Genomic DNA, 22,888 nt, shown 5'->3' with positions numbered 1-22,888 from the left:
GGCTGTTGCGAGGATAAAAGGGAGCGAGGAAGAATCATGCAGGCCACCTTGAACTCCTTGGAGGAAAGGTGGGGTATAAATATACAATTAATAAAAGAAAATTCTTCTTTCTTGTTTTCAAACAGCTCTAAGTTAAGCTCACCTTCCCCCTTGTACAATCACAAAAAGAAAGGAGAGTTCCTGACACTGAACATTATCTCAAATCCCCTTATATGCACCTGAACACTTAAAAGAGACTCACCTTATGTGGGATGTGAATGTGTCTGAGATGGGAAAAGGAGGAAATGACAGCAACGGCAGACATCCAAAGGGTCTTGATAAAAGGTATTAAACCAGGGTTCCCCAACGTGGTGCCTGTGAGCACCCCAGCAACTGACGCCCCCAGCCCTTGGCACATGCCGAGGCCCCCACCCATTTTATTTTATTTCATAAAATAAATACACAGCTTGGTATTTTTTAAAAAAACTCAAAAGTAGTTTACAAAAAAAAACCTGTTTAAAATTCTTGTGTCTCATTTCTACTTTGGGGGGCTACGGGGTTGCCTGGTTTTTTGTGGCGGTGGGGAGGCTGCCAGATTTTTCAATCCGTTTTCTTTGTTGTTGTTGTTTTTTGGGGGGGCACATTTGCCTGCTCTTGGGGAGGTCTCCAAGTATCAGCAGTGAGGTGGGTATTTTGTGTCCAAGGCAGTTTTAAGATTACCAAATGAGATCCCCTGAAATCAAGCAGAAGCTCACAAGCAGCCAGGCAGAGAATTGGGCTGTGTGTAGACACAACAGACACACCCCCCAGAGCAAGAGAAGGGACTACTGTGAGCAGGAATGTACAAATCCAGTTATGGAAGCAGGTCGACACAGCATTAGAATAAGAGAAGCAGTACAAGAGAAGCTCACCCATTTTACCTTTCATGCTTTAACTGAGTGGAGGGGCAGGGGGAGGTTGGTGGCAGCCCTGGAAAGAGACAGCTTAAAGCTGGCAGGGTAACTGAGTGCAAGGAATAAAGTGGCGGAGAGATAATGACTCAGTGTGGCTCACCTGAATGCTGAGTCCGGAACAGGGGACTGGGGGCAAGGGATTGTCTTTCCGGAGGTATGAATTTGCAAATAAACAACTGACCTCCTGTTTCAAAGCACTGAGGGGAGGGGGGCCACAGACATGGAGCATAGACATACACACCCTGCAAATTTCATGCTGAAGTTTACTTTCCTACCCATGGGACCTGCAAAGAAAGACGCCCAAATCGCCATGGAGAGTAGAAATCATTCCACCCTCCTCCACCTAAGTAAACAAAGACCTCCAGAGAGCAACTCTGACTTTATTTACAAAATATTCCACATCTTTATCCAGACGGAAGACACGAGAACAACACGAGAGCCAGTGGGTGCAAAGGAGAAATGGAAGCGGGAGGGAGGGAGGGGATTAAAAATGAACAACAAACAGGAACCGCCGAGACATTTCGGAGCTGGGCTAGAACTTGAATTCTTTGTACTTCTTGGCTCCTGCCCTGGTGTCCTGGGGCTGTGCTTTCCGCTTCTTTTGCTGGAGGAGCAGAGAGGGCAGTCACAACATGCTGATAATGCCGGTGAATTTGATTCCACCCCACCCCCCACAAAAAACCCAATGTGGAAAGGCAAATATGCATGCCTGCACACACCCCTCCCCACCCGCTATGCAACTGCATCACCTCCCAAACTGCTGTGTGAACTCCACCCGCCCCCCCTTCCCTTAGGGCCCTGTAATCTCTTTCCCCCTCCTCTGCCTTTCCTCGGCTTCTTGCTTCAAGTTTCTGACGGGGCCTGATGCTTTCGCTATCCCCCTTCCATCCCAAGCACCTGACAGGCTCTCTTGGCCCCACCTCCCTGCCAGCAACCCAGCCTTTGTCCCATCCCTGAACCCCACTTGAATTCCTCTCCCCAAAGCCACCCACAGCCCTTTCACCTCCCTCACAGCAGCTGCATTTTGTCATTCTAGGACAGGGTTTCCCAAACTTGGGTTTTCTGCTGTTTCAGGAATACAACTCCCATCATCCCTAGTGGTCATGGATGATGGGAACTGTAGTCCAAAAACAGCTGGAGACCCAAGTTTGGGAAACCCTGTTCTAGGACATGCCATGAGAGGGATAATGGAGAACCTGCTTGGCATGCAGAAGGGCCTGGGGTCAATCCCCAGCATCTCCAGCTTAAGATCAGATAGCGGGTACTGGAAAAGACCCTTCTCTCCCGCAGAGCCACTTCCAGAATACACAGTGCTGGAGAGAGGCTGACAAAGAGCCTGGCCTGTAGGAGCTCTCCATGGAGAGAGAGTTGAATTTGATATCCCGCTTTATCACTACCCTAAGGAGTCTCAAAGCGGCTAACATTCTCCTTTCCCTTCCTCCCCCACAACAAACACTCTGTGAGTTGAGTGGGGCTGAGAGACTTCAGAGAAGTGTGACTGGCCCAAGGTCACCCAGCAGCTGCATGTGGAGGAGCGGGGACTCGAAACCGGTTCCCCAGATTACGAGTCTATCGCTCTTAACCACTACACCACACTGGCTCCCAACTGGCTTGGCCAACTGTCCAGGCTGGCAAGTCTCCTCCATTCCACAGGTCCCCTCACCTTCTGCTTGGCAGCATGCTCAGCCACCATGTCGCTGAAGTCCTCCTTTTCCACCTGGGCTTGCTGCTCCCGCACGTGCTCCTCGTACTTCTGCGTCATGGCCATGGGGTCCAGCTCCAGCTCCTCAGGGGCCAAGGCCACCTCCACACCCTGGATCTCTGGCCCGGGACCTTTGCGGCTCATCACCTGCAAGCCAACGCAGGGGAGGGAGGGAGGGAGGGAGGAGGCAGCCAACAGCGGATACAGGCGTAAGGTGTTTGCGGGGTGGATGGGCCACTATCTCTCGCCTCCCAAACCACATGCAAACACAGAGAGGTGTTGCAGGCAGCCCACCTCTCAGCTGTGGAAGCAGAGCGTTGCCTGCAAAACTCTTGCTTTGGAATAAGTCCATCCGCAGGAAGGCGGGGCAAGCCAACATGGGGGACTCCCCAACTGAGGGTATCACTCAGGAGCAACTGCCCAACTCCTGTTCACACATGCTTTATGGACAAGCACTCATTTGTCTCTCTTCGCACACACGCCATGTTGTGTGTGTGCATCCATCCATCTCTCTCACTGAAGTCCCGCTTTCCCACCTGCGACTCTGGTATCCAAGTAATTTCTGCTTCGCAAGAGACCCGCTGAAATTAATGGACCGAAGTTGCCATCCATGTCAATGGGTCTACTCTGAAAGTAAGTGTGTGTGTCTTACGTGCAGAGAACCAAGCTCCACCAATGCAAAGTTGTCTGTACGAACAATTCTTGAGGAGGTGGTCTGATCTCCCACTTCCTTTGATTTAACTCTCTTTTCAAGAAACAGGGAACAGGAATTAAAACATTTGAAGCAAGGGTTCTTTAAGCTTAAAGTGACACATGTCTGTAAGGACCTACAAGGCAGTAATTTTAATTTATTATTATTTTTGTTCTCTTGTCCCTGCAGAGTGACGCAGTGGTCAAACTTTGCTCCAGGACAGTTGTTAACTTTCCTTCTCTCCGTCCCCAGTCTAGTATATCTGAAGCAGAAGCCAGGTGGCTGCCCCTCCAAGCCTGCTCTGCTCACCTATGCCTAAAACTGAATTTGCTTGCTTTAAGAGCACATACCCTGCACACCTTGTTCCAAAAATGGGTTTCAGGGCAGCGTACGTACAAAATGAAAACCCACAAGGCAGCATTTGAAAGCATAAATCAATGGAACAAAAATAAAAATGGGGGGGGGGATGCAGCAGGCCAAGATGCCTGGGCAAATTTTTTAAAAGTTTTTAACCTGGTGCCACGAAGTCTACAGTGCTGCTCCAGGTGTCCCTCAACTAAGAGAGCACTGCAGGGTTGAGGGGCCACCACAGAGTAGGCACTCTTTTGAACATTCAGAGGGTTCCTCTCCTACAAGGAGAATGCACGGAAGGCTCTGATGTTTGAGGTAGTGTGCCTCCAGATACTGGGAATCACAATGGAGGGAGACTGTTGCTGCATTCAGGTCCTGTTTTTAGGCTTGCAGGAGGCATCTTGCTGGCTACTGCAAGAACAGGATGGAGCCTTTGGCCAGATCCTGGTGCCAGGCCCTTCCTACATTCTTAAAACACATGAGGTTGATATGGGAGGTGCTCCTTCAGCTATTTGGGCCCCAAGCATCCTTCAGCAGAAGGCAGAACTAAAGCCAGCCTCTTCTTACCGTCGCCATGTCATAGATGTGAGTGGAGCCCATCATGGCCCCGCCGACTGTCGCAGTCCTCTTCTCTGGCAGAACGGTGAAGAGCTGGGGCGTCTCGCTGCTATTGAGGAGAACATGAGGGAGAGAAGAAACGCTCAGCATCATGGGAAAGGGCAGTGAGAGGGTGGATGGGCGCATATTAGCCAGGAAGAATCTTGCCACATGTGGTGGAGACAAAGCTCTGGGCCAGTGCTAACAGGTTCTTCCACAAGGGAGGGGAACCTTTGGCCTGCGGGCCAATCGTGGCCTTCCAGGCTCCCCTGTTTGACCCATGATTTGAGCAAACCACGCCCACCTGCTCCCAAAGCACCCAACAACCCCTGGGAGGCAGCTGAGGAAAGAAGAAGAAGCCAACACTTACCCATCCATGGCCTCCTCGATCTTCTTCTTACGCAGTTCAATGAGTTCAGGCGTCTCCATGCCAGCAGGGACCGAGGAGAAGCCCCCAGGCGTGATCAGACCACTGGAGAAAGATCAGAAGGGGTGGTCAAAGGCCAAGCCAAATTCGACCAGCCGTCCCCCTCACATGAATGAATAAGCAACAGTCTCAAAACAACTCTAGTCCCAGAGATCCACTCTGTCTCTGCAGGGGTGTCTGTGTGTCCTGGGCAAGACGGGCCCAGCTTCTCCTCCACTAATGCCCATTTGCTTGCCCTTGGCCTCTGCCCGAGTCAACCTTCCATAAATAACCCTGGTGGCCTCCATAAGCTTTGGACTACAGCTCCCAATAACCCCAACCAGCGTGGCTTAGAGAAAAATGCAAGCTAAGTGGGGGAATGTTGTGCCACTTCCTCATCACCAGTGACAGAACCAGGGGGCGCTGGGCTGGTTGGGGGAGCAGTGGACCCTCTTGGCAGGGACGTGGGTGCCAGGCAGGTGCCCAGCAATGGCAGACACTGATACTTGCTCAGCGAAAGCATGGCAAGAGGGAGCGTCAGGCACTTAAAATCAGAGATCTGTAGAGCCGGAAGGGACCCAGAATCACAGCTACTTGCCTGTCTGCTGGAGTGATGAAACCCGTCTCGTCCGGTTTCTCTTCATCACTCTCCTCGTCTTCTTCCTCCTCAGAGGATTCTTCATCGGAGGGCTCCAGTTCTCCCCACGGTGTCCGGTCGATCTCTTCCTCCTCTGTCTTAGTCTAATGGCGGGGGAGAGAAAACGTGATCCCATCACCTACCAGGCCAGCAGATCCAAACGCAACACAGAGCAAGGGCTCTGGACAAGCGGTCAAACCCAGAGGTGGCGACCCTAGCCGCCAAGCAAGTGAGGCTCCCGATGCCTACCTGGAATTCAGCCGCGTTGGTCCCAAAGACATCTCCGTAGAGGGGCTTCCCAGTCTCATCCACTGGGGGCTTGCCCCAGCCCCCAGCGTGGTACCCGAATGAGCATCCCTGGAGAAAAAGGGGGCGAAGGGGAGTCAAGTCATTCAGCAGTGGACAGGAGGAGCTGGGAAGTGTTCTCTGGGCTCCCCCCCCCCAATCCCAAAGCTCCTGAGAGTGCAGTGTTACTTTGTGGTGTGAGGGACTTCTAAGCCCCAGCTTGGATAGCTCAGTTGGTTAGAGCGTGGCGCTGATAACGCCAAGGTTGCAGGTTTGATCCCCGTAAGGGAGAGCTGCATATTGCTGCACTGGAGGGGGTTGGACTAGGCCAGGGTTTCTAGCTGTTTTTGGACTACAACTCCCATCATCCTTAGCTAGCAGGACCAGTGGTCAGGGATGATGCGAGTTGCAGTCCCAAAACATCTGGAGGGCCGACGTTGCCTATGCCTGGTCTGCAGTGACATACCAGCAGCTCTCTGTGATTTCAAATGGGGTTTCTCCCAGCCCTGCCTGGAAATCCCAATAGGGATTGAGCTTGGGGCTTCCAGCACACATGAGACACAGCTCCCCCTGCTACAGGTCCTGCCCACCAATCCCTGATGGGTAGTCCCCACTGGGACTGGTGGGGTGGAAGACAGAGGAGCCAACCCCCCATTCTCCTCTTCCCTGCTGAGTTCTACAAAGGCAACACCGAGACTGAGCTGCCACCCCTTGGATGGTTGTAAGAAGGCAGGGGCTGGCTGAGGGCAGGCGGAGGTTGGTAGGGCAGTGCCCCGTTTAGAGCCACTAATAATAATACAGGTCGCCAACTGGCCATCTGTTTTCTAGCAAGTGAGAAAAAGCCAAGGTAGCAACGAAGGGAATGACTCTGCTCACCTCTGGGATCGGGGAATTCAAGCCCGGAATCTTCAGGTTGGGATAGGAGGGGGGTGGACCGTAGCGCTGCATGGCAATCAGCCAGGGAGGAGGGACTTTGTGTGCGTTCTTGTTGGCGGCGGGGAAGAAAAAAGACATTCATCAGTCACAGAAGCCTCTCTGCTTGCATTGCCCCAATCCCCCAGCTCCCCTTCCCCGCTATCTCATGCTGTACACACCACACTCTGCTTTCTCACAGCCTTCCCCCTCCTCCCGCGGGGTTGCATTCAATGCTAGTCCTACTCAGAGAAGACCCCGGCTTCATCAATTTCAATCGGCCTATTCTGGGAAGGAAACAATCCACATCTCCTACCCAAATACACTGCCCCAACCAGCTTAATTTACACTTCTTGAAAATAGCTTCACTCCTGAATTTTCTAAAATTGGGATCTGGAGGATGTAGGTGCCTCGGAAACCTGTTGAGCCGGCAGCCCGCATTCTGCCCACCTTTCCTCCAATTCCGCCTTCCACGAGAGCCCATCCTCCTGTCAGCCCTGGTGGCTGGGAGGGCCACTGGGCTTAGCCTTCTGCCACTCACCGGCCCAACGGGCATGCCCAGCGCAATGCGCAACTCGTCGGACAGGTCCCCAGGCTTCTTCTCCTTCAGCCGCGTCTCAAACTCCTTACCCTGGCAGGGAAGAGGAGATGAAATCAGAAAGGGGTTGGGTCCTCCAAATGGCACCCTTCCCTCCCTCCCTCCTACCCACCCAACCCTCTTCAGAGGGAAGACTTGTCCAGACAACATGGCGCACCAGGGGAACTGGTGTTTGTCGGGGCTGGAGAGGTGGAAAACAGGGAAACCGGGAAGGGGTGGTGTCAGAGCCAATGACAGATAGAGCAAACCAACTCAAGCCTTGTCCTTATCCTCCTTCCCTGCAGAGTTCTACAGGAGCAGGGCAAGGCTGGCAGAGGTCGGAGGGGCAGTGTCTCATTCGCCCTCATGGGCCAGCCTCCACCGAGGGCTCCTCTGCTACCTCGTAATACAGGTCGCCGTGGATGGTCAGCTTGGGTTTGGTCTGCCACTTGAAGAAGGCGTCGTGCAGCTTCTGGTAATCAATATCGATTTTGCCCATCTTGGGACGAACTTTCTCCCTCATCTTGGACTTCATGGTCTTCTGCTCCTCCTAGGAGGCGGTAGAACAGGAAAGAAGTAGGTTACAAAACGGAGGCCTACATGTACCCTGTCTTTGGCAGGATGTATGAAATTTGGCCAAGGGTCACAGGTCGCCCAAAGACTACAGGGTAATGCCAGGTTTAACCATCTCCCTGAAACTGCTGGGAAATCTGGTTAGCATAGCACCAAGTTCAAAGTGTGCAGGCCACAATTCCAGGGAGGTGTAGGCTTCAGCTTCCTGAGGATCTCACGGTGGTAGCCAATGTTTGTCGTATTCAAAACAGACTCACTGAAAGCAACCAACATTAATCTCAGTGGCTCTGCTTTAAGTAAAATTTCATTGGGTACAACCCTCAGCTGCCGCCCGATGGCAGTGGCATCTAAAAGGAGCAGACAAGGATCCAGTTCACTGGCTTGATCTAGTTCCCCACTGCTAGAGTACAGTGGTACCTTGGTTTACAAACTTGGTCCATTCTTAAAACAAGGCGTGCTGCTTTCCCATAACAGCGGGGGACTCAATTTACAAATGGAACACAACTCAACAGGAAGCGAAACATTATTCCAAGGCAAAGTTCACAAACCAAAACACCTACTTCCAGGTTTGCAGAGTTCTTAATCCAAGCTGTTCATAAACTAAGCTGTTCTTAAACCAAGGTACCACCGTACTGGGGTCATTTTGCTGCCCAATGTCAAAGAAAGGCCCCTGCCCAGCTCCTTGTGCAAAAGCAGACCAGGCGGGCAACAGGACGGCTTCCTCTCTGCCCCCGATGGAAGCTGGCTAGGTCAGGAGAGCGGCTCATGTGTGGCCCAGAGCTCTGTTCAGCAACTCCTTGCCCGAGGCAGCTACCCGCTCTGCTTAACAGTTGGGCTGGTCTTGTGTACACGCAGATGGTGCAAAAGCGAAGGGCAGTCTAAGCAACTCCTGCCCCCCCCCCAGCAAGCACTTGACACTCCTGTGAATTTCAGGGCCCTGCCTGTGTTTTTGGAGGGGAGGGGGACACAGACTGACCTTTTCCTGCAGAGCCTCTCTCATCTCCTGGATGCCCGTGCGCTTGATGAACTCGGGGAGCTCAAAGGGCGGCTTCTCGATGCCCCTCTTGCCTTGCAGATATTTGCGTTTGAAGCACCAGTGCCGGGGGACAGGGACAGAGTTGCGCGTGGCCTTCAGGTGGACGAGCAGTTTGGGGTCCTGAGCTGTCACGTCATGCATCTCCACCACGTCAGGACGGGCCACGAGCTGCGGGGAGGACAGGGGTGAAATGGGGCCAACTCTTCCTGCCCTTTGGGTCAAAGCGAACCCTTCCTACCTCACTCCCAACTCCACATGAGCCCATGGTATTAATCCCACAGCAGAGGCAAGGCTGCACCTTAAGCCACAGCAGCCTCTCTAGATCCACAAATCACAGCCAGTTAGGAGTAGTGACGTTAAATTCTCAAGAATAATCTTTTGCAGAATATTCTCGATTAAGGAGAATATTAGAGAATTTTAATTTAAAATAGGAGAATATTCATTTTAATGCATTGAAAATGATATAATAAGTCAATATACATGTTTATTCATGGGTAAACTTGTTCAGATGGCAACCAAAAACTGTACAGATACTTTTATTCAATGGGGCAATGCAGTGAGTTCATTCTTTGATTTTTTTGCACCAAACTTGAAACTGAAAATTTAACATGACTCACGTTAATCACTAAGCCTGCAACTAACTGTATATATTTACCATCAACTTGGAATTCTAATTATGTTGTGTATGTATGAAATGTAGCTTTTAAAGTAAAAGGAATCTTTTTTAAAAACTCAGGTCCGCTACATGAGTGCATTCTTTAAATGTGGGTTGTAAAACTGGTTCTTACATTAGAATTTACAGTTTGTGGAGAATATTCTCCGGATAATTTTCTAGCAGAGAATCTTCTTGAGAATATACTCCGGAGAATGTTCTCACCTCACATCACCAGTTAGGAAACCCTTCACATGTCACACATCATAGCTCCTGGAAGAGTAACATCTCTGTTTTGGGCCAGCTCTCAAATGCATCAGCAATAGGCAGAAATTGGGGGGGGGGGCGGGCAGGAGGAAGGTGGAAGAACCAATGAGGGGACAGCCTCCTGGGATGGAAAGGCAGACTTCCAAATCCTTTTAAAGAGGGAATCAACTGTACCAGTGTCCCTCTCCCTGTTACCCTCCAAACGACATGCACGTGCACACCACACACCAACAACCATACCTGTTTGAGCTCAGCCACCGTAAAGCGATTCATCCGCCGAAGCTTCTTCTTGGACAGTTTGGGAGCCTCTGGCTTCTTCTCCTGCACACAGTAGGGAGGGGCAGGCCGTCATTTCCTCTTATTAACTTTATTTCAAGTACTGTGACTTCCACAGCACTCCCCCCCCCAACCCCACCGTCTGCCTTGCAGACTCCCAAAAGCTCAAAAGGAAGGAGGAGTTGCACCCCGGATTCCACCCCGGGAACCTGACAGTCGGGAGGCAGGCTGCCTCTGAACTTGGGAGGTTTCACTCTTCAGGAGTTAGGAGACACCTGTCCATTTGCATCACAGGGTCTGGCAAGCAGTTCTTAGGAAGCGAGGGTCCCAGGCAGGCGGAGTGAGAGCATTTCTGCCCACCCCTGAGATGCACTCACCTGCTCATCATCCGAGCTGTCGTCACTGTCTTTCCTCTCCTCCTCAAAGCCCTTCTTCTTGGGGAGAGCTGAACTGGCCACCTTGTCTGCTTTCTCTGGTTCCTTCTCCTTGTCCTTTTTAACATCATCGGTCAGCTGTGGCAAGGGAAGAGCAAAAGGTGAGGCAGGGACTCCCCGTTCCTCCTTCCTCCTTCTTAGAACTAAGCACACACACAGGGAAGCAGTGGAGTCTCTCGCTTTTTATAATGTAAACTAGGTCCCAACACTTTCCATAGAAAGGTAAGGAGAACTTGCCATGTTTATCAAGCCCTTTAGAGGGGCAATAATGCTCACTCCTGACTCCCATCAGTCCCACCATTAATGCTTAGGGATGGTGGGACTTTAATACATTTAATACGTTTTCAGCAAAAGTTCAGATGCACTTGTTTGACAGGCATTTCTAACGATCTGAGGCTCTTCCCCATAAAAAAAGTACTGTAATTTCGATTTGTTACATTCATATCCCATATACAGTGGTACCTCCGGTTGTGGACGGGATCCATTCTGGAGGTCTGGCCAGATTCCAAGGCTTTCGCAACTGGAGAAACCGCTTCTGCACACGCACACACACACGGCGGTAGAGCGCTTCTGCACATGCAGCAAACCCCCCCACAATACTTCCAGGTTTGCCGCTTACGGATTCCCAAGTTTTCGTAACCAGAGGGATACATAAGCGGAGGTACCACTGTAAATGCAGGGGATGAGATGAGGAAATCCCAGGCCCTCCTCATACCTTGAATGCCTCAAAGATCCTCTTGAAGAAAATGAAGTTGGGGTCATAGATCTCTGGCTCCTCTGTGACATACTCAATTTCCACTGGGCCATCGCCCCCAGAGTCCTCCCCACGCCCCTTGGCATCCTGGGAAGGTGGGCTCTCTTTTGGGGACGTGCCCTGCTGCTGCTGCTGCTGTTTCTTCTTCTTCTTCCGGTTTCGCCGCTTGCGGTTTTTCTGTCAAGCGGACCAAATGCGCTCACTTAGATTTAACAAGATTTACATACTACTAAGCTGCTTAAAATAGGATACTAGTAAGAAAACACAAATAATTAGACTTAAAACAACCCAAATATACATAATAAAATTGTACGTCTGGGTAGGCTTGTCTAAACAAAAATGATTTTAGCAGGCATCAATAATGGTACAACACTAATATCAATAAGCAAGGAGTTCCAGAGAGTACGTGCTGCCACACTATATTGGCATACTGCAGCAACTTTAATGTTTTGTTTTTAAACTTTCAGGATGAATTAGCCTCCTAAGGCCATTTAGAAGAAGTCAAACAAAAGTAAGATCACAAATTATTAATACTCAAGAAAGCATTAAAGCAGCAGCAGATAAAACAGGGATCAACACACAGCACCATAATGGAATAAAAAAGGTCTTGTGAGGCTCTCCTAAAGGCCAACAAGGAGGGTGTCAAATGCATTTCCCCTGGGGAGGACTTCCCAAAGATGCGGGGCCAACACAGGACAAATTTCTTCTGATAGGGCGACATCACTGCCTCCAAGGCAGCCCAGTTCTTAGGAACCGGCTTTTCCTACCACCTGGGGGGAAACATCCTCTACTCATGCTCTAAAGTCTCACTTGACTGAGCCCCTTTCCCCACCCCCTTTTTATACAGCTGCCTGAACACACCGCCCATCGGTAAGCTTCTGCTCGCCTTAAAAGGCCAGGACAGGACAGCTTTGCAGAGGGGCCGACAGCTTACAGAAAATGGAGGCTCCCACTGGCTGCATTCAGGGGTGGCCAACTTGCCCTGACCACTGGTCGTGTTAGCCAGAGCTGGTGGGAGTAGTTCAGAGTTGGAGAATCTGTGGCTCTCTATATCAGTGGTTCTTTAGCCTTTTGGGGGGTCACCGACTCCTTTGAGAATCTGATGAAAGCTATGGATCTCCCCCCCCCAAAAAAAAATTGCACATGAACACAAACACACAAAAGTTTGCATATGCATATTGCATTTGGGGGGAGGGGATTGTGCATGTGTGTGCCCCATTCATAGGCTTCAGAGTTTTAAGACCCCTGCTCTAGAGGCTGTTGGACTACACTGTTGTCCTAAACCACTGGACTGGGAGTCACAATGTCATCTGGAGGGCCAACAGTCCCCCCCCCCACCCCTTCCGTAGTTCCTGCCTCCTCACCTCTTTCTTTGACAGAGCCAAAGCATCTTCTTCAGCATCTGAAGCAGAGATACCAGCCAACACCCTCAGGTCAGTCTCCATGTCATCATCTATGGGAAAAGCACAAGTGTGAGGGAATGAGTAGCAGAGAAGATACAGGAAGCCTGGCCTAATCACCTCTGCAGAAAGTTTGCGTGCTGGCAAGTCCACCCGTCAGTCAGCCATGATCTGCCACAATCTGCTCTTCGGCAGCCTTTACTGCCATTCCGCAACGTGCAGAAAGAAGGCACAGAATGTGATGTGGGTCTCAGAACCCAGCTTGAGAGGGCCCAGAGCGTGTGAGTCACAAGTTCAGTAGCCAGATCCTCCAGAGCGCTTGGCCTCCTCCAGTTGATGCGACATCACACACACATGATGCGCTTCGGGACACCTCAATCTTGGGGCAACCTGACACCTCTGGTTAGAACTAAAATTTCAACTTCTATATTGGTCATGTGACCGCACAGAACACACACAAGTTCACCTAGAGCAGGGCTAGAGAACCTCAGACCCAGGGGTTAAATGCGGCCCTCCAGATCTCTCTGCCAGGCCCTTGGGGCTCTCCACGGGCCACACCCACAACTGGCCTTGCTCCAAAGACTCCTTGAGTGTTTCTGCCTGGCTGGAATGTGTCCTTGAACTCTGATAATGCTTCACGCTTGCCTAAATGGAGGCTCATAGAGGGGGATTTGTGAGTGCTCGCAGAAACCAGTCTACTGCAGGAAGCTAAAATTCACATTAGTTGTTCCGCCCCTTTTTGCCTCTGGCCCTGCCCACCACTGGCACGTTCCCCCCCCCCCGAAGGTTACCCAGGAGAGAATGCAACCCTTGGGCTGAAAAAGGTTCCACAGCCCTGACTGCGTGTCTCAATTTCGACTTTAACCTTTGCCTCAGGCGACCCAGTACCTGTGGCACTCGGCACAGCCGTAAGCTCCTCCTGGCGAATCTCCTTCAGCTGGAGGATCTTCTCCAGGGCTTGAGGGATTTTGGGACCCACGCCAGACTCATCAACCTGGAAGGTGAAACAAAGTTTCTTAGACAAAAGTGGCCTCATTCTGCTTCCAAATGCAGCTATTTCAGCTTTTGTCTAATCCTAAGTTTGTTTTCATTCAAGCTGTGTCTCTCAAGAACACAGGCTGCACCAGACAGCACACTCCCAGCACCCCCCATATCTGACTGCTTGAACCTCCCTCCCATCTGAAGCCAACCTAGGGCAAGAATGCCTATTCCCTAACTCACAACCTCCCACAAGATAGCCACCAACTTTGTTGTTTAGTAGTGTCCGACTCTTCATGACCCCATGGACCAGAGCACACCAGGCACTCCTGTCTTCCACTGCCTCCCACAGTTTGGTCAAACTCATTTTATTAGCTTCGAGAACACTGTCCAACTATCTCGTCCTCTGTCGTCTCCTTCTCCTCGTCCCCTCAATCTTTCCCAACATCAGGGTCTTTTCCAGGGAGTCTTCTCTTATCATGAGGTGGCCAAAGTATTGGAGCCTCAGCTTCAGGATCTGTCCTTCCAGTGAGCACTCAGGGCTGATTTCCTTCAGAATGGAGAGGTTTGATCTTCTTGCAGTCCATGGGACTCTCAAGAGTCTCCTCCAGCACCATAATTCAAAAGCATCCATTCTTCGGCAATCAGCTTTCTTTATGGTCCAGCTCTCACTTCCATACATCAGTACTGGGAAAACCATAGCTTTAACTATATGAACCTTTGTCTGCAAGGTGATGTCTCTACTTTTTAAGATGCTGTCTAGGTTTGTCATTGCTTTTCTCCCAAGAAGCAGGCTTCTTTTAATTTCGTGACTGCTGTCGCCATCTGCAGTGATCATGGAGCCCAAGAAAGTAAAATCTCTCACTGCCTCCATTTCTTACCCTTCTATTTGCTAAGAGGTGATGGGACCAGTGGCCATGATCTTTGTTTTTTTGATGTTGAGCTTCAGACCGTATTTTGCGCTCTCCTCTTTCACCCTCATTAAAAGGTTTCTCTCCTCTTTCACCCTCATTAAAAGCCAGTGTGGTGTAGTGGTTAAGAGCGGTGGACTCGTAATCTGGGGAACCGGGTTCGCGTCGCCGCTCCTCCACATGCAGCTGCTGGGTGACCTTGGGCTAGTCACACTTCTTTCAAGTCTCTCAGCCTCACTCACCTCACAGAGTGTTTGTTGTGGGGGAGGAAGGGAAAGGAGAATGTTAGCCGCTTTGAGACTCCTTAAAGGGAGTGAAAGGCGGGATATCAAATCCAAACTCCTCTTCTTCTTCTTCTTCTTCTTCTTCTTCTTCTTCTTAATTCCTTCTCACTTCCTGCCATCAAAGTTGTGTCATCTGGATGGCTTTAAAAGAGGATTAGGCAAATTCAGGGAGGAGAGGGCTATCAAAGGCTACTGGTCACAAAAGCTACGCTCTGTCCTCCATTATTTGGAGGCAGCAGTGCTTCTGAATACCAGCTGCTGGAAACCACGGGAGAGGAGAGGGTTCTTGTGCTTGGATCCTGCTTGCTGGTTTCCCATGGGCATCTGGCTGGCTGCTGGGAGGTCAGGATGCTGGACTAGACGGACCACTGCCCTGATCAAGCAGGCTCATCTTAACTTGCTCTTAACTTGCTCTCCCTTTCCCCAAAGCAGATTCCCTGCCACCCTGCCAAGCCTACCACCCCCCACATCTGCAACAACCAGTCTTACCTCACGGCTGTCCTCTCCAGGAGGAGGTGGGGGGCCACGGGGTCTCGGACCAGGTGGTCCAATGGGCGAGCCCACAGGGGGGTTCCCTAGGAAAAGATTGGCAAATGAACTCCCAATGGGAAAGCAATGCAGCAACAGCCACCGTCAATGTGCCACCTCCCTACTTGTCAGAAGAACCTGCACACTTTGACATCCCTTGAAAAGCTTTCACGCCCATTCCAAGACAGGGGGGGGGGGATCTGTAGCCCCGCAGATGCTGTTGGACTCCAACTCCCATCAGCCCCTGTCAGCATTACCAACGTCATGGATGGTAAGAGCTGTGGTCCAACAATATCTGGAAGGCCACAGATTCCCTGTGGGGCTTAAATCTCTGATTTAAGCAAGTTTCTAGCCCCTTTGGTTCTCAAGAGCTTCAAAGAGGGAGAGCAAGACTGAGTAGTGTCTGAGCAACCTCTTTAGCTCTTAACTCCACTCTATAAGTGCCAGTTTGCATTTCTAGGCTTATTATAAGTTATTGTAAGTTTAAGTTAAGTCTGATGCAACTGGATTTCTTATGGACAGGGCCAAGCCTGAATGTATTGGGTTTATGACCATTATGCTCATTTGCCTTCAGTAGCAGTAAAGCTCTGCTGGATGAAATTTTAATTGCCTCTGGCCTATTTTTTGGGAATCCTGCAAGTTTTTTAAGTTTTTACTTTGCTAACTATACGTTGAAATTTACTCTGGATCAATACTGAGTAGAATTCCATGGCAATAAGTACCAAAATATGCAGATATATTTGCTCAGTTTTAACACAAGCCACTAAACTCAGCTTTCCTAAGTGCAATTTTAGTTCTGCACATACAACCAAGCCAACAGTCCCACCTTCCATAAATTTATCCAGCTCTTCACTAAAACTAGGATGGGGGTGTAACATCCCTTGGCACAGAACCCCAGAGTTAACGTTTTGAGTGGTTGTGGGGAGGGTTTCATTTTGATTCTCTCAAGATTCCCTGCCTGGCATTTTTAGCAAACAACTTCAAAGATTTGCCATTCCTGCAGTTCAACAAGTTACTGCACAATGCAATTTGGGGCCTGCTTTTCACTGAGAGGGGTACAGACTCAGAGGGATAACCCTTGCCAATACACCTCTTTTTAAGGTGGGCATAAATACTTATCTTTATTAAAAATAAATAGATAGATAGATGATAGATAGATAGATAGATAGATAGATAGATAGATAGATATAGAAGGATTTTGGGCCCCCCTCCCATGACACCATGTAATATGCTGTTCCTTGAAATACGAATAAGTGAGAATGGATTCCTAGCCAAAGAGTATGTGAATGACACAGAGTGAGTGAGGTCTGACACTCTTCCTCCCTGAATGATTCTGGCAAAACTGCCTGACACTGCTTGCCCTCTTTGCATAAACGGGCCAGAGTTCCCTCTCTGATGCAAAGGGACTTACCTCTTGGGAGCCCCTGAGGTCTTGGCCCCAAGTCTGGAGCAGCCCGAGGTACAGAGGGGGCCAGCTTAGACATCTCTTGCTGTCGCTCCTGTTCCATAAGGACAGCAGCCTGAGACGGGAAGAGAAACCACACAGATTCTAACATAGGAAGCTTTTTATAACAAATCACACAATTGATTCATCATGCTCAGGAATGTCTACGTCGACTGATGTCTCCAGGATTTCAAACAGAATATAGTTATAAACTAGCCTCTTGCTTATGTACCATAAGTATGTATACAAACTCAACAAGAGGTGTGAGTTTGCTTTTGCCATGTTACCTCATTTATATTAGGTCTAATTTGAGACAAGCAAACTCTCATCTCCTCACCAACACAAAAAAGCCTTTCTCTTTTCTGATCTTTCATAATCTGTTGGAGTTGAAAAATCCCTGTTCACAACAGTATGTCATGGAGAACTATGAAAGAATAGCTAATGCTTTTGCTCTCCTTTTGAAAATATATCTATCCATATTCTGCAAATAACTAAAAATATTTTGATATTATACTATACTACACTTAAAAGTTTCTTTGATTGTCCTTGAATCTTCCCACTGCACTTGCCATCCTCTCCTGCTAGACCCTTTGAGAACCACTGATCTAAAGGGAGAGGTGAGTAGGAACATTCAGTTCACAGTATAAAACAGGGATGGGACCCTCCAGCTGTTGTAGGACTACAGATCCCAACATCCATGACCACTGACCACAAGGGCTGGTGCTGATGGAAGCTGGAGTCCGACATCTGGAGGACCACAGGCACCCCATCTCTGGTCTCACTCTTGCGCTCCCTCTCTCGCACACAAACGCACAGGCTGCAAACATGTTCTGCAGCACAGCAGAGTTCATGTTGCTGGGAGCTGTTGAATTACGAGACACAAACACAGAGGAACAGAGCAAGCCATTACCTGCTTGACTCGCTCCTCCTGCTGGATCAACATGGCTGCTTGCTGCTGAGCCAGCTTCAGCCGTTCTTCCTCAGGTAACACAGATGGATCCACCGCCTGCATACGGAGAGGTGGGCCTAGGCCAGGGGGTGGAGGAGGCGGCCCCACTGCCATGGGGAAGTTGAGGCCCATGCCAGGGGGCGGAGGAGGCGGCGGTGGCTGCATTGGCGGCATCCCCATGGGAGGGGGCGGCAGAGGCATCCCGGGATGCTGCAAGAGAGAAGAAGGCAGCTGTGGGAGACGTTGGAAGCACAGTTGGCTCAGGTTTTTAAGGATTCCTGTGTGACACAACCACCCATGAAGAGAATGACAAGAGGAGTTAAAGATCCAGACATATGGGATGGGTGAGACCTTGTGTGGAAGCAGTACATATGAAAAGTTCTAAAAGTCTTTGTGGCTCTCAAGCTGGACGTGAGCCAGGAAGGTGATGCATCTGCTGAAAAAGCAAATACATTTTACGGCTACATGAACTTAAGCATAGCATTGTGGCAGGTTCCACGCTATTCTGCATTGGTCAGGCTGCATCAAGAGCAAGTGGGGGGAACCCTCTGGTCCTCCAGATGTTCCTAAACTACAACTCTTATCATCCCTGACCATTGGTGGGGCTGATGGGAGTTGTAGTTCAGCAACATCTGGCAGAAAAAAGGGCTCCACGTGTATGATCTAGACTAGAGAGTCCTATAGATGTCCATAATTTTGGATGCAACATTTTAAGAGGTAATCTAACAAACAGGAATGCAATCAGAAGAGGGTGATCTGAAGGGGGGCATCTGGGGTATAATAATGTGTTTGTGGGAGGAGGATTATTGCTTTGGTTTTGTTTTATTATGCACTTTGTGTTCTCATTTTGCATTTTTATGTTGTGAATCACCCTGTGATCTTCAGATGAAGAGTAGTATATGAATATAATAATAATAATAATAATAATAATAATAATAATAATAATAAATGATAATGATAATTGGTATAAATTAAGTTTTAATTTTGATGTATAATTTCTGCTCATACATTTCTGTTTGCTACAACCAGTATCCGGTTGCCTTATTAAACCTGGGTCTTTCACAGCCCTGCTACCTGACATTTTTTAAACAAACATACCTGAGATGAACCTGAGAGTGAACCCAAGACCTTTTTCATTCAAAGCACATGGGCTGCCGCTGAGCTTATGGCCTCTCTTGAAGCCACTGAAGTCTCATAACAGTGGCCAAAGAGGTTTCCTGGATATATCACTCACCTGTCCTGGCATGGGGGGCAAACCCGGCTTATCTCCATCATCTCCTCGCAGAACTGGCCTGTTGAGCACTATTCCAGTCTGTAAAGGAGATGGAACAGTAGTAGAGGCAACCATCAACATCATCGTAAAATTTATTGCCTGCCCCTCGCCACAAGGTCCCAGGGCATGTTACAAAGGACACCCATCTGCACTGTGAGAGAAAGAAGAGGGCATGGGAAGCAGGCATAGACAACAACAGGGCCTTATTCAGTCTGACTGCCCTCCCCATTCCCTGGCCAACTTTAAATGTTTGGGGGATGTTGGAGAGAGGGTACAAGCCAATCCTTCAGGCAGCTTAATGCATTCTTATCCTCAAGTGTTCTGGATGGTCACATTTGTAGCCACAAGAAATACGGTCTCACCTGAAGTGTGTAAGTCTGCAAGCGTTCTACCAGCTCCTCGCGGCCACCTGGAATGACAGAGAGACGTTGAGGGCATTCTGGGGTTACTCTATGTCACATGGGCTAAGAAGACAGGATTGGGCACAAGATGTTGGACATAACATTATGATGGCTGACTGGGAACAGTTATGGACCACAGGTATGAAATTTACGGCATGTAATGCCTTAAGAGAGAATTTAATGAAAATGATTTACAGGTGGTACATGACACCAGTCAAGCTTGCAAAAATTTATCATTTGCCTGTTAATAAATGTTGGAAATGTAAAGAGATGGAAGGTACATTCTTTCACCTTTAGTGGACATGCCCAAGGAATAAGACCTTCTGGGAGATGATCTATAATGAAATGAAAAAGGTATTTAAATATACCTTCCCGAAGAAACCAGAGGCATTTCTCTTGGGCATGGTCGGCCAATTGGTGCCAAAGAAGGACAGAACTTTCTTTATGTATGCTACAACAGCAGCAAGAATACTTATTGCAAAGTATGGAAGACACAAGATCTACACACCCGGGAAGAATGGCAGATGAAGGTGATGGACTATATGGAACTGGCGGAAATGACTGGCAGAATCCGAGACCAGGGAGAAGAGTCGGTGGAAGAAGATTGGAAGAAATTTAAAGTTTACTTACAGAAACATTGTAAAATTAAGGAATGTTAGAAGGATGCTGGAATGAAGTTATGTGGTTTTAGCAGAAATGTTATAAAAGAATAAGTAAAAATGGATTGTTAATTGGTAAAAGAAGAGAATGTAAAATTACAGTATATTAAGATAAATTATTAGGATAAAAACAAAGATGGAAAGGATTTGCTGAAATATCTAACGGAACTAGAATACAAAAAAGGGAGGTGTGAGGAGGTCAAGGAAACAAGCAAATGAAAGATAAGTTATGGGAAGGTTTGATTTGCCTTTTTTAATTTTTAATTGTTTGTATTTTTCTGTTTTGTTTGTTTGTTTTTTTACTTATTGTGATGTATTGTCTTGTTTTTTTCTGCTTAATTTGGTGTTTTTTCTTTTTTCCCTTTGTAACCTTTAAAATTTGAATAAATATTATTTTTTTAAAAAGAAGAAGACAGGATTGGAGTTTAGGGCCAACAGTCCTGTACCAACTCTCCTCAAGCTCATCTCTGACCACCACCCCCCAACCATTCCCAACATCCTGACCATATTGTACCAACAAAACAACTTCCTCATCATCTCCCATTCACCTTCAATAGGGAAAATCCCCAGACTCTCACACATACCCTTCTTTCTGCAGGTCAAGAGCACAGCCTTGACATTATTAATTATAGCATCCAGGCATCCATTTCAATAGACAACACTGGGCTACATGGACAATAAACCATTACACAGGAAGCTCCTTCAGCCAACTGGAAGCCACGGAAGACCCATTGGATGTTCAACTTTCAAAAATAGTTCGCAAACTAGAACATTCACTTCTGAGCTTGCGGCATTCAGGAGCCAAAATGTTCGAGAACTAAGCTGTTCAAAAACCAAGGTACAACTGCACACAGAGATGAAGCCTGAATACAACCTCTCTGCTGTATTATGCCCCAAAATCTGGCAAATACACTGTTCTCTTCACCTGCAGCCCCTGGAAAGCTGAATTTGGGTGTGGAGGACCCAAGTCAACACTATGTAAAAACTACAACCTGAACCTCCCTCCTCTAACTAGCAGGGTTGAAGAACTCAGACCCTTGGGGCCAAATGTGACCCTCTAGGCCTCTCTATCTGGCCCTTGTGATTCTCCCTAGGTCACTACCACTCTCCTTGGCCCTGCTCTAACCCTTCCTCCAGTTATTCTGCCTGGTTAAACTATGTTATTGAATGTCTCAATTGCCTGGAGTGAAGTACATATAGTGTAGTGGTTCAAGTGTAGGACTAAGGTCTGGGAAACCAAGCTTCAAATCACCATTCACCCTCCTAAGACACCCAACTTCCTACTGTTCTCTGGCCCCAAGGATTCACTGTCAGCTTCATAACCCCTCCCAATTTCCCCAACCTCATCCACTAAAATCCCTTATTCTTCTCCCTCTCTCCAACATTCCCCCTCTCTTCCTGTTCCGATGCATTTCTGCTCCCCTGCAATAATAACTCACTGATCTTGGAAGCCAAACTAACCAGCTCTAAAGTCTCTAATCCCACTATGGATACATTAAAGGAATTTTCAGAACAGGTAAACATCATCACGCCAAATGAAATTTGGAAATAACAACTCAGGCCTCACGTACATTACTGAACCCATAAAAAGTGTTTCCCCCCTTTAAAAGTGCAATCCATGAACTCTTATTCAGAGGCTCATACAAAGATGAACCACAACTCCATGGCAGAGACCATGCTTTAAATGCAAAAATCTGACACTCAGCTGCATTCCACCACTGCCACCAAAGCTCCTAAGAGCCCTTTCGCATTCCCCTCCCATGACTCCCCTCTTCCTAAAAAGAGTGCAGCTCAGCACTTCGCATGCAGAAGACTCCAGATTCAAATCCCCGGTGGCAGATGGTCAGAGCAGTTCAATACTGCGCCAATTGCGTGAACCAGCCACAGCCTCTCAGCCTAACCTGCCTCACAGGGATGTTATCAGGATGAAATGGGGGGGGGGTGGAGAACCATGTTCGCCGCCTTGAGCTCCTTGGGGGGGGGGAAGGAAAGATGGGGTGTAAATAACTGTGATAAAGCTGAAATAAATATAAGGCAACTGCCCCCTTCGCCCGCCCACTGCACCTTCCCCGCTCCCTCCTGCTGCTTCCACACTACGAGGGTCCTTCCAGATCACGGGAAAGGCCTGCAGGATCCTGTCCCCCCCCCCACCGGCAGGCTGTAAGCGCCCCAGCCCCGCCACAAGCAGGGCCTCCTCACCCTGCGTGGGCGCCCCGATCTCGGCCAGCTTGGCCTGCAGCTCGTTGGGGGACCAGGCCGCGTATCCTGGCAACGGCATCTCCCCTGCCTTGGGGGGCTCCGAATGCACCTCGGACGCCATCTTGCCTTTTCCCCGCCGCGCTCACGCGAACTCCCGCAGAGCTCCCAGCTGAGACCGCGCGGCCACCGTACGCGCTACGGCGGCGGCGCCTCCCGCCCAATCAGCGGCAGCGACGACAGAACGGCGCGTGCCCAATGAGGAAGCTTTGCGAGGGCGCAAGCCGCGGCGGGTATAGAGAAGCGGCCAATCAGAGGACGGGGATGCCGCGTTCTATTCAGGAGCGGGAGGGTCAAGTCGCGTTGGGTTCTGGGCTATGTAGTTTAGCTGAGCTTCGATGTCTCTAGTTGCGGCCTTTTTTATGTGTGTATGTTTCTGGCGCACTCAAAGCACAGCCTTTGATAATTTTAACAGTATCCTCTGTTTGCTCACTGGCCATATTTATTAAGTATCACACAGAGATTACTGCGTTTTGTCCAAGGGTCTCAAGGCTGTAGTACACAACCCACTGTTTTGAACACATGACAGTATCCAAATGAAAGTGAGTTTGCACACTCTGCACACATTTCTCCAGCACGGTGGGAAGCACAAGTTGAATACAAGCTTCATCTTCACAGGAAACAATCAACATGTAAAAATAATAACAGGAGGCAATGTCTTTTTGGAACACCAAGAGATCACAATGAAAGTTAGCTGCAGGGGTGCAGTCACTGATGAACATT

The 22,888-nt window shown here is 49.0% G+C and overlaps 1 protein-coding gene across 1 annotated transcript; it reads right to left on the bottom strand.

Moving 5' to 3' along the window:
- Positions 1-1,292: 1,292 nt before the first annotated feature.
- Positions 1,293-22,278, bottom strand: SF3B2 (splicing factor 3b subunit 2). Its single transcript, XM_079957458.1, has 21 exons — positions 22,109-22,278; positions 19,212-19,258; positions 18,811-18,888; positions 17,538-17,786; positions 16,595-16,703; positions 15,145-15,230; positions 13,371-13,476; positions 12,447-12,535; positions 11,044-11,259; positions 10,272-10,406; positions 9,859-9,939; positions 8,640-8,867; positions 7,491-7,640; positions 7,055-7,144; positions 6,478-6,585; positions 5,566-5,673; positions 5,278-5,420; positions 4,644-4,745; positions 4,244-4,343; positions 2,596-2,781; positions 1,293-1,536 (listed from the first exon to the last, which is right to left on the bottom strand). The coding sequence occupies exons 1-21, from the start codon at positions 22,227-22,229 to the stop codon at positions 1,465-1,467; spliced, it is 2,604 nt and encodes an 867-aa protein (XP_079813584.1). The 5' UTR covers positions 22,230-22,278; the 3' UTR covers positions 1,293-1,464.
- Between the last annotated feature and the right edge of the window lie 610 nt (positions 22,279-22,888).

The sequence above is a fragment of the Podarcis cretensis genome, assembly GCF_951804945.1.
Source record: "Podarcis cretensis genome assembly, chromosome: 16".
Taxonomy (NCBI): Eukaryota; Metazoa; Chordata; class Lepidosauria; order Squamata; family Lacertidae; genus Podarcis; species Podarcis cretensis.
This window is presented reverse-complemented; position numbering and strand designations above follow the sequence as displayed.

Bases quoted from the DNA above. Each gene is read 5' to 3' on its own strand.
- SF3B2 (XM_079957458.1), bottom strand. From the start codon at position 22,229: ATGGCGTCCGAGGTGCATTCGGAGCCCCCCAAGGCAGGGGAGATGCCG. The intron at 16,704-17,537 runs GTAATGGCTTGC...TTCCCGTCTCAG, and splicing joins AGGAGGAGCGAGTCAAGCAG to GCTGCTGTCCTTATGGAACA. The intron at 8,868-9,858 runs GTATGGTTGTTG...TCCTCCCCGCAG, and splicing joins CGGTGGCTGAGCTCAAACAG to CTCGTGGCCCGTCCTGACGT.